Source organism: Doryrhamphus excisus, chromosome 16 (genome assembly GCF_030265055.1).
Source record: "Doryrhamphus excisus isolate RoL2022-K1 chromosome 16, RoL_Dexc_1.0, whole genome shotgun sequence".
Lineage (NCBI taxonomy): Eukaryota > Metazoa > Chordata > Actinopteri > Syngnathiformes > Syngnathidae > Doryrhamphus > Doryrhamphus excisus.
The window spans coordinates 11026663-11044610 of NC_080481.1; the positions used below are offsets into that span (position 1 = coordinate 11026663).

At 40.0% G+C, this 17948-nt stretch overlaps 1 protein-coding gene across 2 annotated transcripts; it reads left to right on the forward strand.

Annotated features, from left to right (window-relative positions):
* Nucleotides 1-781: 781 nt before the first annotated feature.
* abcc4 (ATP-binding cassette, sub-family C (CFTR/MRP), member 4) lies at nucleotides 782-16667 on the forward strand. Of its 2 annotated transcripts, XM_058051974.1 has the most exons (31): nucleotides 782-1017; nucleotides 1404-1514; nucleotides 3413-3533; nucleotides 3682-3906; nucleotides 4244-4333; nucleotides 5280-5443; nucleotides 6295-6420; nucleotides 7224-7473; nucleotides 7642-7749; nucleotides 7949-8038; nucleotides 8111-8302; nucleotides 8482-8576; nucleotides 8712-8798; nucleotides 9126-9222; nucleotides 9501-9701; nucleotides 9782-9919; nucleotides 10779-10816; nucleotides 11062-11177; nucleotides 11274-11420; nucleotides 12457-12536; nucleotides 12941-13091; nucleotides 13177-13296; nucleotides 13385-13495; nucleotides 13573-13673; nucleotides 13744-13935; nucleotides 14020-14175; nucleotides 15452-15541; nucleotides 15695-15867; nucleotides 16068-16173; nucleotides 16259-16393; nucleotides 16482-16667. In XM_058051974.1, exons 1-31 carry the CDS (start codon nucleotides 947-949, stop codon nucleotides 16566-16568), a joined length of 3969 nt encoding a protein of 1322 aa, XP_057907957.1. In that variant the 5' UTR covers nucleotides 782-946; the 3' UTR covers nucleotides 16569-16667. The 2 variants fall into 2 exon arrangements, with proteins under 2 accessions (XP_057907957.1, XP_057907958.1); XM_058051975.1 differs by lacking the exons at nucleotides 9501-9701; nucleotides 9782-9919.
* Nucleotides 16668-17948: the final 1281 nt, after the last annotated feature.

Consider the following 17948-nt stretch of genomic DNA (forward strand, 5'->3'; position numbering starts at 1 on the left):
TCCTGAAATCAGGTAAATTTAACACCTTTAATTAAAATGAGTTTGCCTTTGTCATATTTTGCCTATATATATATATATATATATATATATATATATATATATATATATATATATATATATATATATAATTTAAATAATTTAAATAATTTAAATAAACAATGATTATTATTGTTGTTTATTCAAAATTATTTAAATTATTTGTACAAATTACTGTTTACGCTGTACATTGTTGTTCATATTTGATGTCATCTATTTATTCTCCACATTATTATTATTATTTATTATTATTTCACTGCTGTGATATTGTGCAATGACAATAAAGAAAGTCTATCTATCTAGTGAATATTATTAGATATATTTAGGAATATTATAAAATGTATGATACTGCTAATCATGTAGAATACAGGCCTGTATGAGTCATATTTATAATCTTACGAAAGAAAAAAAATCTTACGAAAGAGTCACATCTTGTTTTTGACCAGTTCTCTTTTCACTACAATTTTTATTTTAATTCGTAATTGTAAAAAATACACACTTTTGGGGTGTTTCTGGTGTTTTTATCAACATTTTTTGTACAATTTGGTACACCATATTGTAATATTTAGCCAGCCGCATACAGTCCCTTTAAAATGACTTTTATCAATGACTTTTCAAATTTCTCTGTCATTGAATTTGCTGTTTGTTGGCAGCCAATGACGTGCAAACAGAGTTAAGAGAGTGAGCCAATAGGCGGCCGCTCCTTTCCACCAATCAGGTGTAATGTGGGCGGAACCAAAAATACGTCACTTTAGTACAGTAATGATGTAAAAGCAACGTTTAGTTTACCCTCGCGTACGTAACACACGCAGTGATCAGAGATTATCACAAAACATGTGCCGACATCAACTCTAGCTTTAAATCTTCAGGGCGCGAAGTCGCTGGAAACGCTGATTCCGGGTCGGATAGGATGGAAAAAGGCAATGATGTCAAGACGAACCCGGCAGCGTCGGCGAATATCCTGTCCAAGATATTTTTCTGGTAAGAAGGCGAAACACACCGGAGGGCAGACTGGGGGGGTAATCAGTGTCTCCAACACATTGAAAATCACGTTTAAGTAGCGTGGTCTTTATGAGTCATATGCAGGTTGGCACCCAAACGTGACGGAAAGTTTCGTAACAATAGGGCGAGTAAACATTTTTGAGACCTTGAGTTTGGTTTCCTGTTGCTGTTGCTGATACACCTACCATACATGCTAACTTTATTTATAAATCAGTAACAGTGCCTCACAACAACGGCTATATTACGTAATAAAATATATAGCTACAAAAAACAAGAAACAATTGTTCTTAAATGTAATAAAACAAGCATTTAACCAGTGGTGTTGGTGTCAAAGTTCATTTGTTAAGACATATTGTGATCCTCAGGTGGCTGAATCCTCTCTTCCGTATTGGATACAAGCGCAGGCTGGAGGAGGATGATATGTACCCGGTGTTGGTGGAGGACAGCTCGGAGACATTGGGCCAGGAGCTGCAGAGGTACAATCACAGCCACTTTGTTCGTTCGTTCATTTTCTACCGCTTTTCCTCACGAGGGTCGCGGGGGGTGCTGGAGCCTATCCCAGCTGTCTTCGGGCGAGAGGCGGGGTACACCCTGGACTGGTCGCCAGCCAATCACAGGGCACATATAGACAAACAACCATTCACACTCACATTCATACCTATGGACAATTTGGAGTCGCCAATTAACCTAGCATGTTTTTGGAATGTGGGAGGAAACCGGAGTACCCGGAGAAAACCCACGCATGTACGGGGAGAACATGCAAACTCCACACAGAGAGGGTGGAATTGAACCCTGGTCTCCTAGCTGTGAGATCTGCGCGCTAAACACTAGACCACCATGCCGCCACAACCACTTTGTGTTCCAATAAAATAGTAGAAATTGGTTGCAATAACAGTTTAACATTAGTTATTTTCAGACACTACTATTGAAGCCTACTATTCCATTATCACAACACATCCATCCAACGCATGGCTATTTGCAGTCATGTGAATGCAATATTATTTTGCCACAATCAAATGCATATGCATTCGTCTTTTTAGAGAGTACTGTAATTGCATTGTCTAAGGCAAATTAACAACCCATGTGAGGGTGCAAAGATTGCTACCATGACTGTGCAAATACAGTGTGGTGTAAAATGTGATGTTAAATAGTAAACAGTGTTTGGTTAATGACTCACTTTTAGCCTTGACCATCCCCTATTGGAGAACTGTGTTTTATTTCATTCCAGGACGCTTTCTAAGTAAAGAATGTGCACTGTGTGAAGCATTTGATTGCCGTTATAATGTAATTAGATGTGAAGCTGTTAACCGTGAAGAGCCAGTGCCATAATGTTTATAATTGCAATTCCTCGCCATGTCATAATGACAGGAGGCTGCTTGTGTTCTGGTGGCTGTGCAAAAGGGGATTTCTCCACCAATTCATTGTTTGCAGGCGCATTTTAAATGCGTATAAAAGTGTGGTGTCTTGGCTTGCATCAATTGATACTGTAATGTTATTCCACTGCAGACAAACTGAGGGAAAATATGGATTCCGGGTTGTCCGCCTTTGCCACTAGCGTATAGATGTTTTGAGCGTACAACACAGGTCACAGTAACAGTATTTTCAATTTCAACATGACCAAAAATCGCTGAAACCCCAATAATAATACAATGGAAAATCCTGTATATAATAGAGACAAAGAAAGTGGTCAGCATTTTGATAAAGAAGATGACAAAACTCTATCTTTCATGTTTTCCCTTCAGGGGTCGCCACAGAAAATCAATCTCCTCCACCCAACCCTGTCTTCTGCATCTGTCTCTCTCACACCAACTACCCTCATGTCCCTCATAAACCTCCTCTTTGGTCTTCCTCTAAGCCTCCTACCTGGCAGCTCTAAACGCATCATTCTTCTACCAATATATTCACTATCTCTCCTCTGGACATGTCCGAACCAACTCAGTCTGGCCTCTCTAACTTTATCTCCAAGGCCTCTAACATGTAATGTCCCTCTGATGTACTCGTTCCTGATCCTATCCATCCTGGTCACTCCCAATGAGAACCTCAGCATCCACATCTCTGTGTCAGGAAGGGCATCCGACGTAAACATTTTGCCAACACAAATATGAAAATCAAAGACGATGACAAAACACATGATAAAAACAGGAAGATGGTGTGTGGTGTTTCGTTGCCACATTATGTCTTTGGGAACAATCAGAGAGATATGAATATAACATATATATGAATATATGTATATAACAATATGATGTCCTACCTGCCTGGTAGTGTCTCCAATTCTTCCCATGTGTAGCAACGTTTTTATTATAAATTTTCATTCTAGCATGTGACCACTTAAGATGAATCGCTTGATTTACCCCTCTTGCTATTTGTGTCACAGATACTGGGATCATGAAGTCCAGGAGGCCACCAAACAATTACGGAAGCCACAACTCAGTCAAGTCATCATTAGGTGTTACTGGAAGCCATACGCAGTGCTGGGAATCTTCACCCTAATTGAGGTCAGTATTGACTGTTATCCAGCTAAAACTGCTGTATAATTATTCAGGAAGTATAACTACTGTGAGAAAATGACACCTTTTTACATGTTAAGTAAAGTAAGAGAAAGTTACTGCCTTCACTTTATCTTCATTTCTTTCTCCATGTCAGGAGGTGATAAAAGTGATCCAACCGGTCATCCTCGGGAAGATGATCCACTACTTTGAGGATTATGACCCAAACGATCAAACAGCCCTTAACAATTCCCTCGGCTACGCAGCCGGGTTGTCGATCTGCACCATCGGCCTGGCGTTGCTGCACCACCTATATTTCTTCCACGTCCAGCGAGTGGGAATGAAGATCAGAGTGGCCATGTGTCACATGATCTATAAAAAAGTGGGTAGGCGCTGTTATGAGAGAATTGATGTTTCTGAGCCTGTATGCACAAAGCTCTCAGTCAGGAAGCTCCTCACTTTCTGAAAGCAACTCTGAGCAATGAGGGGACAGAATTTGTTTATCTTAGTGAGGAGGTGTGGTTGACCCGGTTGCTAGGTATGACGCAGTCTTCTAAGAGCTGTGATTGGTTGTTACAAAAAGAAAAAATGTGCTCCACACTCCTTGTAATGAATGGACTGTAAAAGAAATATATGATTGATGATATTATTATATTATATATTGTGCTTTGTTATTTTTTTCCTAATCTCAAATGTTTTATCTGTGTTTTTTTCACTAGGCTTTGTGCCTCAGTAGTTCCGCCATGGGAAAGACCACCACAGGCCAGATTGTGAATCTGCTCTCAAATGACGTCAATAAGTTTGATGAGGTATACAAGTCATGAGTTATTAATAGTTATTAAATGTTTAATAACTAGTGTGAAAAAGTGTTTGCCCCCTTCCTCATTTCATTTTTGCATGTTTGTCACACTACAATATTTCAGATCAATTTAAATATTAGTCAATAGCAACACAACTGAACTCAAAATGCATATTTTAAAATCAAACCTGTTATTATTAAAGGTGAAAAAAAAATCCAAAGAAGCAGACGGCTACGCGATTGAGACTTAAGCCCGTTTCATACTTGCGGCATCCGTGAGGTCCACACAGGTCCGTGCAGCAAATATAAAGGATCTTGCGGATGCGGCAAGCATGAAACAGGCTTAACAGGCTTAATACAGCCTTACACACATAGAACATTCGATTCCACCTTCTGTAGTCTGCGCGCCAATTGAGAGACTGCTAGTTTATTTAATTATAGTTTATAATAGTTTATTTATTTATAGTAAGAGATTCTGCTCTGACACCAAAGCAGCTGAACTTTTACCTGTAAATATTGTGTACTTTCTTAAATATTGTGTTCTCTTACTTTGTTGTTGTTTTCTTACTGCTCGTTTGTTTTGGTGAGTTCAATGCTCTCGCTAATTCAAATTAAGGCCAGCAGGTCAGCACACTTCTCTAGAGTTATGATCAAAAGCTATGGTCAGGAATATTCCCAAAAGCATCCTTTCCTTGTGTTCAGTTGTGTTGTCATTGACTAATATTTAAATTTGCTTGAAGATCTGAAGCATTTAAGTGTGGCAAACATGCAAAAAAAAAATCCGGAAGGGAGCAAACTATTTTTCACACCCCTTGTATTATGTAGAGAGATGCTCGTGTGCAGTAACTTTGTTGTTGATACCTAGTCTTGTTGTTTGGAACAAAGCCTATGACTAATTGTTTGACTTCACCCTGTCTGGATACCTGCATTTTTATCTAATTGGTTGTCTGCAACAGGTGACAATCTTCTTACACTTCCTGTGGGTGGGGCCCCTGCAGGCAGCAGCGGTGGTGGGGCTTCTTTGGCAGGAGATCGGGCCGTCGTGCCTGGCAGGCATGGTGGTCCTCATGTTCCTGATGCCTATGCAGACCTTGTTTGGCAGGCTCTTTTCCAAATTCAGGTAGCAGCTGGAATTTCTTGTTAATTCCACAAAAATACATATTAATAAATATAATATCGATAAAAATTAAATAAATACACATTTTAAATAATACAATAAAATGTTTAAACATAATACTTAAAAAAAAGATCACAGACTAGGGGATTTGGTGAAGATAAGTTATTCAACACAAGATTAAAGGGCAACTCCATACTATAGGAATAAATATAAAGTAACAAAATAAAAGGGAACAACAGGAAGTGTATATTATGTTTATTTCTTTTATTTGGTAATTAAATACAAGCTGGCTGCACGGCGGACGAGTGGTTTGCGTGCAGACCTCACAGCTAGGAAACCAAGGTTCACTTCCACCCTCAGTGTGGAGTCTGCATGCATGTTTGCATGAGTTCTCCCAGTGCATGCGTGGGTTTACTCCGGGTACTCCGGTTTCCTCCCACATTCCAAAAACATGCTAGGTTAATTGGTGACTCCAAATTGTCCATAGGTATGAATGTGAGTGTGAATGGTTGTTTGTCTATTATTATTATACTTTTTAAGCCCTTCTTGATGCAACCCTGGTGGGGGATGATACCCATGCTCCAGAAGCATTTGCAATTACAGCACTTACATAGCGACAGCTTGACACTGAGACTGATTAAAGGGACTGTCAAAATTGCATTTTTTCAAAACAAAACAAAATAAATATATATAATAAAATAAATATTTACCACCTTTAACTGTCTGGAAACCCCAAAAATATTTTGTTCACATCTGCACTGGAATTTGCCTTGCTATTTATTCTCACATTATTGTGTATGTTTCTGTTTTTTTGATCATATTTCATTCATTTTCATTCTCCCTCTCATCTGCAGGAGTAAAACGGCCATTCTAACTGACAGCAGGATCCGAACAATGAACGAGGTGGTGTCTGGGATAAGGATAATAAAGATGTATGCCTGGGAGAAACCCTTTGCTGCTCTGGTGTCGGATGTCAGAAGGTAAAGAGAAAAGAAACGGTACCTTACAGTTGCTTCTTGCCCAAAGTCAGCTGGAGGCTCCAGCCTACTCCTAGTGTGGACTAGCGGCAGAAAACCGGGTTTCGGTAGACAACCCCTATCCCTTTGTGTACTCAACCACTACATTCATTACATTTGTACACTCACATGAGATCTAATACAAGAGCTGCATCAAAAAACTGCATCTATGCTAAAACAATAATGTAATAATGAGTGTTATTTTAACAATGTTTATTGTTGTAGGCTTCGCATATTTTAGTTACCAAATGACAATAATGTAATTGCCCGTGACTCTAATAAAGACAAGGAGTATAGACAATGGGTGGAATTTCACTTATAGTTCAGTGTAGGCTTCTGTGTGCATTGTGCGAATAACATTGACTTGTCTCAGACCTCGCTAGCCGCATTACAGTCATTTTTCATAGTTTATTATTTTTACCTAAAGTAAACAAAATGGATTGTTAGACACTCACCACAATTCAATGGCCTGCTTGTATTTAAAAAAAAAAAGCAGTTATCGGTCATTGCACGGAACAAAAACAACCAACCACCAAAACAAAACCTTACCAGAGATGGCCAACGCCATTTATTATTATTTTAGTAAAGACAGATTTTGTATACAGCTTTTGTATTGGATAAAATTGTGCAAATGTACCCTTCCTTATACAGTCATCCTGTCTCATTACCGTCTTTCAGTTTGAGTCATGTGGCTTTTCATTTCTTTGTTCCTCTTTCCCATCACCATTTTCATTATCATCAGTATCATATTCCTCCATTCTCTGTAGGAAGGAGATCTCCCAGATCATGATGAGCTCGTACTTGCGTGGCCTCAACATGGCCTCCTTCTTCTGTGCCAGCAAGATAATTGTCTTCATCACCTTCACCCTCTATGTCCTGCTGGGGAACAAAATCACAGCCAGTCGTGTCTTTGTGACCGTGTCCCTGTACACAGCAGTGCGTCTCACCGTCTCACTCTTCTTTCCCAATGCCATTGAGAAGCTCTTTGAGGGCCGTGTGAGCATCCGCAGGATCCAGGTCCGTCACTGTGTAACCCTGAACATGTGAATTGTACCCCCAGCCCCAATTTGAGCAGTAAAGTCATTCATGGAGTTCTGTCTGAATTTTAGTTGATAGTGAGAAATTTCAACTGTAACCCTCTAAACGTACAATGTTTGTCTCATGCGATTCACCTTTATTGTATAGGAGTTCTTGTTGCTGGATGAGATGACAAAGATTAGCACTACTTTACCCATGGCCGAGAAGAAAGATTGCGCCATTGAGATCCAAGACCTGACATGCTACTGGGAGAAGGTTAGAAATCTCAGCCAGAACGTTTGAAGCGCGGCATTGACTCAAATTGTGTGGTTCTACAAACTTGACTACTTCTATTAATGCAATTTATGTAATGAACCATATTTAGGGTTCAAGTGTATTGTTATTGTAAGTTTGAATCTTGGTGTTAGTTTCCATCCATTGTGTACATGACTTCATATTGTTCTGTATGCCACAGAGTCTGGATGCTCCATGTCTGCAAAATGTCTCACTCACACTGACTGAAAATCAGCTGTTGGCAGTCATTGGACCAGTGGGAGCAGGAAAGGTAAAGGAATCCACTGGTTGGGTGCAAAGAGGTGTCGTTTTGGTCTAATGGGTGACTTCTCTATCCACCCAGTCCTCTCTACTGAGCTCGATCCTGGGAGAGCTTCCTCCTGAAAAGGGGGCGATGAAGGTCAAAGGTCAGCTGACCTACGCTGCCCAGCAGCCCTGGGTGTTTCCCGGAACCATCCGCAGCAATATCCTATTTGGGAAGGAGATGGACCCGCTCATGTACGAGCGAGTCATCAGGGCTTGTGCCCTAAAGCGGGTAAGCAAGTGAAGAGGCTTGTAAACATGTTGAGACACGTTAGAAGGAGCCTCAAAATTGTCTTCCCAACTATGAGAAACATTGCGTGTTTGTATTAGTCCACATTTCCTGTGTTTTGCGGCTTTGAGTCAAAACACTAAAATACATAATGACTATGTTGATGCTACTTGCTTGTGAAGGATCTCGAGTTGCTCCCAGATGGTGACCTAACACTCATTGGGGATCGAGGCGCCACACTCAGTGGGGGGCAGAAGGCTCGTGTCAACCTGGCCAGGTATTATTTGTCAAACAAACACAGAAATAATCATTTGTCGTGATTCCCATTGTTACCGCTTCAGAATTCCCTTCAAGTTAAGGAATGTCTACCTACTGTCACCAAACCTGCAATTCAATGCAATTTGTGCATCAGGGCCGTGTATCAGGATGCTGATATTTACCTCCTGGATGATCCTCTAAGTGCTGTGGATGCTGAAGTTGGAAGGCACCTCTTTGAACAGTAAGAGAGTAAATCAAATGACATGAATTTATGAAATTAATTAACAGTGTTAATTAAGTAATGGCATTAATACCCAAATGAGGGACTGTTCAGTCTATGTCCCGCTAGTGCTGTCAGGTTTATTTTCATCCACATACTCTGGTCATTGTGAATATGAAAATGTCGCACTAAAGATGAAAAGCTGATGGAATGTGGTTCAAGTATGACAGGAAGAGGTGCGGCGCCGGCCATGACCCCGCTAACAATAGCTCTTCCTGTCATAAAACAAGTAGAGTCAATGTTGGTGCTGCAGATAAATTAGGTTTTGATCATTACTTGTTGACCCAGGTGCATCTGTGGACTGCTGAAGCGTAAACCTCGCATCCTGGTTACCCACCAACTACAGTACCTGAAGGCAGCAAACCAGATAGTGGTCCTCAAGGAGGTGCGTGCATTCAAATGTAAACAAGAAGCCACAAGTTACACATTTGGTACGTTTTGTACTGGTGGATGTACTCCGATACATTGTGTTAACAGGTTAATAAGTGAAGGCAGTGAGTTACCGATAAACTGGGAGGAAAGGCTAGAAAAACATAAGCAAAAGCATAGCGAAGGGTGTAAAACAGATATTAGCGGTCGCCTTTTTTTTTCCTGTCCTGACATGTATTTGTATGCCCAAGTAAATACCTGACACAACACACATACTATATATGTTTATTTAAGGGTCACATGGTGGCCCAGGGGACATATGCGGAGCTACAGCAGTCCGGGGTGGATTTCACCTCACTGCTGAAGAAGGACGAAGAAGAGGAGGCGCAGCATTCTCCCAAAGACCTGTCATCCCGCAAACGGACTTTGTCCCAGAACTCGGTGTGGTCTCAGACCTCCTCCGTGCACTCACTCCAGGATGGAGAACATTTGGCGGTTTGTACATTGATTGTCTTTGCAGTAAAAGATAAATCTGTGAAATTCTTCAATGGGATGCTGCTCCTTCCCCCCCCTAGCCTGAGCCGGTCCAGACACTTGTAGAGGAGAGTCGTGCAGAGGGATCCATTGGAATGAAACTGTACATGAAGTACTTGCGAGCCGGTGCCAGCATTTTCATTCTGCTTGTTCTGTTGCTCCTGAACATTCTAGCTCAGGTAAGCCAACCAATAATTGAATATAATTCATGTGGCCTGCCCATCTACATTTACTAAGTTCAATTATTCTGACTTGGATATAATATGTTTGTTTTCCTGTCCTTGTATTTAACACCAAGCATATTTTCTTTTATGTTATGCTGAGCTTCTTCTATCTTCTTCTCACAGTTGCTTGTCAATACCCAGGTCGCTGCTCCACTTTTTTTTTTTCCAGAGTCAATGCTATGATCTTAACTCAGTTTCCCATCTTGACGCCAGTCCAGTTTCTCCTCTTTAGCTCCTCTTTTCCTTTCGGCAGAATCTCCCAGGTAAATGTATTCATTGATTTCCTCAATCTTGTTACATTTCACAATTAGAGACTCCTGGGGTGCAGGTGGGTTCATCTCTGAGCAACGTACTTTACTAGCTTCTGCAAGGACGGTCTTTGAACTTCTTTTACACTTCACTGAGCCATTCTCCAATGACTGCAATGTCATCTGCATCTGTACATTGTCTTGACAGTCTTTTCCTGAAGAAAGTATTTGATTATAAGCTTGTTATTAATTGCAAATCCTTTTTCACCCATTTCATTCCTGAATCCTGATCCCAAGTTTCCAGTGACTTCCTCCTTTCTACCCTTCTTGGATCCAGTCTGTGTGTTGAAGTTACCTATTGCCATGTTGTACTGAGTTCTTTGTATAGTTTGTCTACTTCTTCACCATCAGAAGTTGGCATTGGAACATAGACCTGGATTATTTAAATGGATATTTGGGGTTTATTGACATGAAATTGTGTATGACATCCTCATCAGCAGTGTAGTGCATAAACGGTGACTTACCTCCCAGAGTTCTAAAAAATACACTGACTTTGTATTTTGCAGGTGGCATACATTGTGCAGGACTGGTGGCTGGCTTACTGGTAGGTGGGCTCATGTGTGAAAACTTTAAACATTGTGATGTAAAAAGCTTGTCATTTTCATTAAAAAAAATATGGTTAATAAGTAGTGTTGCAATTAGTAGCTGTATAATTAGTTACAGAATGTTAGACACTCAACATTGACATAAATTATCAGTTGGAATTTGGCATCTATAAGAGCTCAGTCATTCCAAAACAATGTATACATGTATGTTATACAACATGTTTACCTGAGATGACTTCATCAGGGCTGATGAACAAGTCAAACTGGAAACCACTGGCCAGAATGCCACTGGGCAAAATGTCACTGACAAACTGGAGGCAAAAGAACTGGATCTTAACTTCTACCTGGGCATTTACGGAGGTGACGTGGACATTATTTTTACTCCTTGCACATGTGGCCACTCTGCTTTTTGCAATACTACAAAGTGTGACATATGTTTCTGCTGATGTCTTGCAGGATTGACAGCAGCCACTGTCATTTTTGGCTTTACGAGGACTTTGCTCATGTTCAACGTGCTGGTGAGATGTACACAGGCACTGCACAACAGCATGTTCACAGCCATCATCCGCACCCATGTGCGCTTCTTTGACGTCAACCCCATTGGTGAGAGTCAGTGAAGGAGAGAATGTTTGTCTTGTTTGTGGATGCTATGGAAAGTTTAACATGTTCATAGCTTTCCTTGACGCTTGAGACATTGGTGGAAATTAAGGGTGAAAGGTATGGATAAATAGCAAAATTGTTGCTGTGATTACTGTATTTTCCGGACTATAAGTTGCCCTGTGACTATATATAAAAAATATATGTATTTAAATTATATATTATTATTATTATTATAAATAAATTATAAATTATATAAATTGTTGCTGCGATTACCGTATTTTCCGGACTATAAGTCGCCCTGTGACTATATATAAAAAAATATATATATTTAAATTATATAAATTATATATTATTTTTATTATATTATTATTATAATTATAAATAAATTATATATAAATTATAAATTGTTACAAAATTATATAAATTGTTGCTGCGATTACCGTATTTTCCGGACTATAATATATATATATATATATTTTTTTTTAATAAATCTTTTTTTGTAAATATATATATATATATATAGTCTAGAGCGCCAGAAAATACAAATAAAAAATATATATATATTTATTTATTTATTTATTTATTTATTTTTGATGAGAGGCGCTCTAGACTTGTGTTCCAGTTTCTACTACTCCCATCACTCCAGTTTATTTATAGAGCACTATTTGTACACAAGGTACGGTTATAGTCATAGTAAAAGACATGTTAGCCTCTCTAATCTGGTTTAAACATTATTCCCGTGATTTTGGCAATGTTTTCGAGATAGGAAAAAGCTGATGATGTTATTGATTTTGAAAAATGTAGTAATCGGTTTCGGTAATCGATATGAACCAAATGAGAAACAGTTGGCGGTTTGGTCCACAACATATCATAAAAGTGTCCACAATGTTGATGATTGTTTCCCAAAGTCAAATCAAATTTGTGTGAATATCTTGTTTTGCCTTTTTTGTAAAGATGAATACCACAATACTTGCCGACTATTTGGATAATCAATTGTATTTCTTGGTGTAAATATTTTTTTTGCCCTGTTTGACCCCAGGCAGAGTTTTAAACCGGTTTTCCAAGGACATTGGCCAGCTGGATTCCAGCATGCCTTGGACCATTGTGGACTTCATTCAGGTATCATTATTTTCATTGTCTTTTTGGGTTTTTTTTAGTAATGCACCTCCCCCCAGGCAGCGTGTATAGGTGTGGGGGTTTGTTGTGAATGTTGTCAGGCTGCTCTATCATGCTGATCTACTTTGTTTATCAGTGGTATGTGAGCAATGCTCCTTTCATTTTTGTCATATGTTTTTGAACACCGTGAATCAGAGCCAAGTGCTGTTGTGTCTACTAGTCACTAAGTGTTTTTTTTTCTTTGTCTTTCATTTACTTCCCTATTTTTATTTACACGTGTTTAATTGTCTAACTCTTAATTGACAACCCATTGTTTACTGGAATACAAACACCTTAATTTCAGTGTTAGGCAACCATGCAACTGTTTAAGTAGTTTTTCTGAATATATTGGTGTTTGCGCTTCTCAGGTCTTTCTACAAATCCTTGGTGTGATTGCCGTGGCGGCGGGCGTGATCCCCTGGATCCTCGTCCCTGTGTTTCCACTCCTCATCGTCTTCCTCTTCCTGCGCCGCTACTTCCTTCAGACTTCCAGAGACATCAAACGACTCGAGTCCACGAGTGAGTGTCCTCCGTGTCTAGTATCCTGGTGGCGTGTGTGCGCTTCTTTGCAAGTTTAAAGTTATTCTCTCTTCCTCCCTTATAGCTCGGAGTCCAGTTTTCTCGCACCTGTCTTCCTCTCTCCAGGGCCTGTGGACGATCCGAGCTTTTGGGGCGGAGGGTCGCTTCCAAAAGGCCTTCGATGCACATCAAGATCTGCACTCAGGTTGTTAAATGAGTCTGTTTTTGTGTTTCAGTTTGCGTACAGAGCACAAATAATGACAATTATTACCTACTATATGTGTCTCAAAAAGCCGCCTGGTTCCTGTTCCTGACCACGTCTCGCTGGTTTGCCGTACGCCTTGACGGCATGTGTTCCATCTTTGTGACAATCACCACATTTGGATGCCTCCTGCTCCGAGACCGTAAGATTAGTTTTGTTTGTTCTGGATCTTTGAGTAGATTAGATGATGGTATTGGTAACATGTGTTTATCCTGTCAGAGCTGGATGCCGGCTCTGTGGGTTTGGCGTTGAGCTATGCGATCACTCTGATGGGCATGTTCCAGTGGGGGGTCCGACAGAGTGCTGAGGTGGAGAACATGGTATGCAAATATTTCAGTTAACACAACCAGTAATGTTGAGCTGGCTCAGACACTGATATAATATAAACAGATGACGTCAGTGGAGAGGGTGGTGGAGTACACTCAACTGGAAAGTGAAGCCCCTTGGTATACCCAAAAGCGTCCTCCCCCCGAGTGGCCCAGAAAAGGACTCGTGACCTTTGACGGAGTCAGCTTCTCCTACAGCAGTAATGGTCCCAAAGTTCTGCATAACTTAAAAGTGACTTTCCTACCCAGGGAGAAGGTCAGATGGGTTTCTGGTCATGTATGCCACGACACAAGGTCACTGTTCCTCCAAACAGCTTATGTGGAATTTTACTGACATCAGGTGGGCATTGTTGGTCGAACGGGTGCTGGGAAGAGCTCCTTGGTGTCAACCCTATTCCGCCTGGCTGAGCCTCAAGGAAACGTCTACATTGATGGAGTGTTGACCTCTGAACTAGGCCTCCATGACGTGCGTCAGAGGATGTCTATCATTCCCCAGGTAAATAACAGATGGCCTCCATGCTGGAATGAATGAAGAAGTGATGACTTTAGGTCTTGATTAGCTCTCCGTTTGGAGAATAATCCCATAGAGCAGAGAGAGAGACTTGGAAAGAATACCTTTTAATTCTTCATAAGTAAAGAAAATGATAGCACAACTCTGCTATCTGGTGGACCTTTTGACTCAATTGGGCGGTTCAAGCAATTAAATATAGTAAATATTTGTTCTCATTTTCCTTCCTTTTTCCTCTACACAGCCTTGGAAGCTTGAGGGTTCTTTGATTTGGATAACATTTTCAAGAATTGTCGGAAATGGGATATGGAAGACCTGATTCAATTTAGGGTGTGACCCAATGTTTCTACATTTTCCACTATTACCTACCACTACTTCCACATTTCTCAACCGATACAGACCGTTTCAAAGTCCAAATTCTCAACTCATTATGGACATTTAGCCTTCCCAGTGCATTGCAATATAATGCTTGATGTTAGCATGTTAATATTAACATTGCTGGCATGCTAACACCAGCATTGCTAACATTCGCATACCAGCATTTTTAGCGATGATCATGGGTAGACACTTAGCACAATCATGTTAGGTGTTAGTATGCTAACATTAGCATGTTAACATTGCTAGCATGTTAACATTGACATTGTATCATTTTTATATTTAGACACAAATATAAAAACTTTACTATCATGCTAGGTGTTAGCATGTTAATATTAACATTGCTGGCATGCTAACACCAGCATTGCTAACATTCGCATACCAGCATTTTTAGCGATGATCATGGGTAGACACTTAGCACAATCATGTTAGGTGTTAGTATGCTAACATTAGCATGTTAACATTGCTAGCATGTTAACATTGACATTGTATCATTTTTATATTTAGACACAAATATAAAAACTTTACACTTAGCACAATCATGTTAGGTGTTAGTATGCTAACATTAGCATGTTAACATTGCTAGCATGTTAACATTGACATTGTATCATTTTTATATTTAGACACAAATATAAAAACTTTACTATCATGCTAGGTGTTAGCATGCTACCATTAGCATAGTAAATTTTTTACCAATTTTCATAGGTAGACACAAACGCTTATGCTACCTATTAGCGTGCTAATGTTAAAATTGTTAAGTGATGACCTTAGGTCTTGATTAGCTCTCCGTTGCCAACATGCACATTTTTATGTGTTGATTAACAAACAAGTGTGAATACATTTGTGTGTGGTGACTTTGTTGTTATTTTTTTGTCACTCTGTTCCACAGGACCCAGTTCTCTTTACAGGCACCATGAGAAAGAACCTAGACCCTTTCAACCAGCATACAGACGAGGAACTGTGGAACTCTCTGCAAGAGGTACAAGCAGACACAGTTGTATAGCATGTCACATTCCAAAGACTGGGCCCGTATTTGGAGAATAATCCCATAGTGTTAAAGTCACAACTGTGGACACATGTGACTGCACAGTGAAGAATTTATTTAAGAATGTTTTGCCCATGTGACCTGCAGGTCCAACTGAAGGGCCTAGTGGAAGAGCTTCCTGGAAAACTGGAAACTGTTCTGGCAGAGTCGGGCTCCAACTTCAGCGTGGGCCAAAGACAGCTGGTGTGTCTGGCCAGAGCGATCCTGAGGAAGAACCGCATCCTCATTATTGATGAGGCCACTGCCAACGTGGACCCAAGGTGCTGGCAAAGCTCGAGTAATGTTCAGTTCAGCTTTGGAGTAAATCTGAAGTTACGATGTTTACTTAGCATCATCAAACATAGAGAAGCATACAACAAAGGGGAGCCATTTTTAGACTCACGACAATGTCAATGCAATGAATGACTGAATGACCCACTTTAATAAGCTATGGCATCACGGCCATTGAACATGTTTACAGGACTGACGAGTTGATCCAGAGAACTATTCGAGAAAAGTTCAAGGAATGCACTGTGCTCACCATCGCTCATCGTCTCAACACCATCATCGACAGCGACCGCATACTGGTGCTGCCTTTTTCCACATTAATTCAAATCATATCTACCCATGGTTACATTCTCAGGCACTCATTACTAATTCGATTGCCTGCAGGTCCTAGATGCAGGCCGAATCCATGCCTATGACGAGCCGTACACGTTGCTCCAGGAACCTACGTCAATCTTCTATAAAATGGTGCAACAGACTGGTAAGCAGGAAGCGGCGGCCCTGCTGGACGCTGCTAAAAAGGCAAGTCTGTGTTCATTGTTCATGATGGGTGCCAGTCCAGTTCCTCTTCATTTTAAGGAGAACCTAACACTGCATACTTGTATTGCAGGCTTATGACACCAGAAGTCGACCCAATATCGGTAATGGGCTGATGGAAGGGGACGGAAATGTAGTCGTCTTTGAGACGGCTCTGTGAGCTGTTCACTACGTTGCTGTACAAACTATATGATATGCATGTATTTATTTTGCATACTTGTTGATTTTTTCACACATTAAATTGTTGCCTTATTTTCAATTTACTGTCACTCTGAATTATTTGTCATTTGTGAGCCAATGGTCAAGGGTATAAGAGTTGCAGAATGAATGCAGGCAGTTGTTGAGCTAGTTTTACAGTAAGTGAACCCACCACAGATTAACACAGTGTAACTGTTTTTCAGAATGAATGCAGGCAGTTAAACTAGTTTTAAAGTAAGTGAGCTTGTCACACATGAACACACTGGAAACCAGATCCAAACTGGCGATCATTGAATGGCTCATTGCTGGTTGAGCAGAGAGAGAGACTTGGAAAGAATACCTTTTAATTCTTCATTAGTAAAGAAAATGATAGCACAACTCTGCCATCTGGTGGACTTTTTGGGCGGTTCAAGCAATTAAATATAGTAAATATTTGTTCTCATTTTCCTTCCTTTTTCCTCTACACAGCCTTGGAAGCTTGAGGGTTCTTTGATTTGGATAACATTTTCAGGAATTGTTGGAAATGGGATATGGAAGACCTGATTCAATTTGGGGTGTGACCCAAGTTTCTTCCACATTTCTCAACCGATTCAGACCGTTTCAAAGTCCAAATTCTCAACTCATTGTGGACATTTAGTGCATTGCGCTATAATTCTTGATGTTAGCATGTTAATTTTAACATTGCTGGCATGCTAACACCAGCATTGCTAACATGCTAACATTTGCATACCAGCATTTTTAGCGATTATCCTGGGTAGATACACTTAGCACGATCATGTTAGGTGGTAGTATGCTAACATTAGCATGTTAACATTGCTACCATGTTAACATTAACATTGTAGCATTTTTATATTTAGACACAAATATAAAAACTTCACTATGTTAGCATGCTAACATTAGCATAGTAAATTTTTTACCAATTTTCATAGGTAGACACAAACGCTTATGCTACCTATTAGCGTGCTAATGTTAAAATTGTTAACATGCTAACGTTGGCATAGTAGCAACCATTTTCAGAGCTAGACACTTGTATAAACACTAAACACACAGGTGTTACATGTTAACATGTTAATGTTAGCATAGCAGCGTTTCTAGTCGTTTTCATAGGTCGACACTTAGCATTATTATGCTATGTGGTAGCATTGCTAGTTTGCTCACATTGGCATAGTAGTGTTTTGAGCTGTTTTCATAGGTCGACTATTATATAAACGTTTAGCACTATCGTCCTAGGTGTTAGCATGCTAATGTTAGCTTGTATGGCAGAGGTCTGCGCTCTACAATGCTTTTCTAGTTGCAACATATACTGCATTATCCCTGTCCTTAATTGTGTCATATTCTGCTA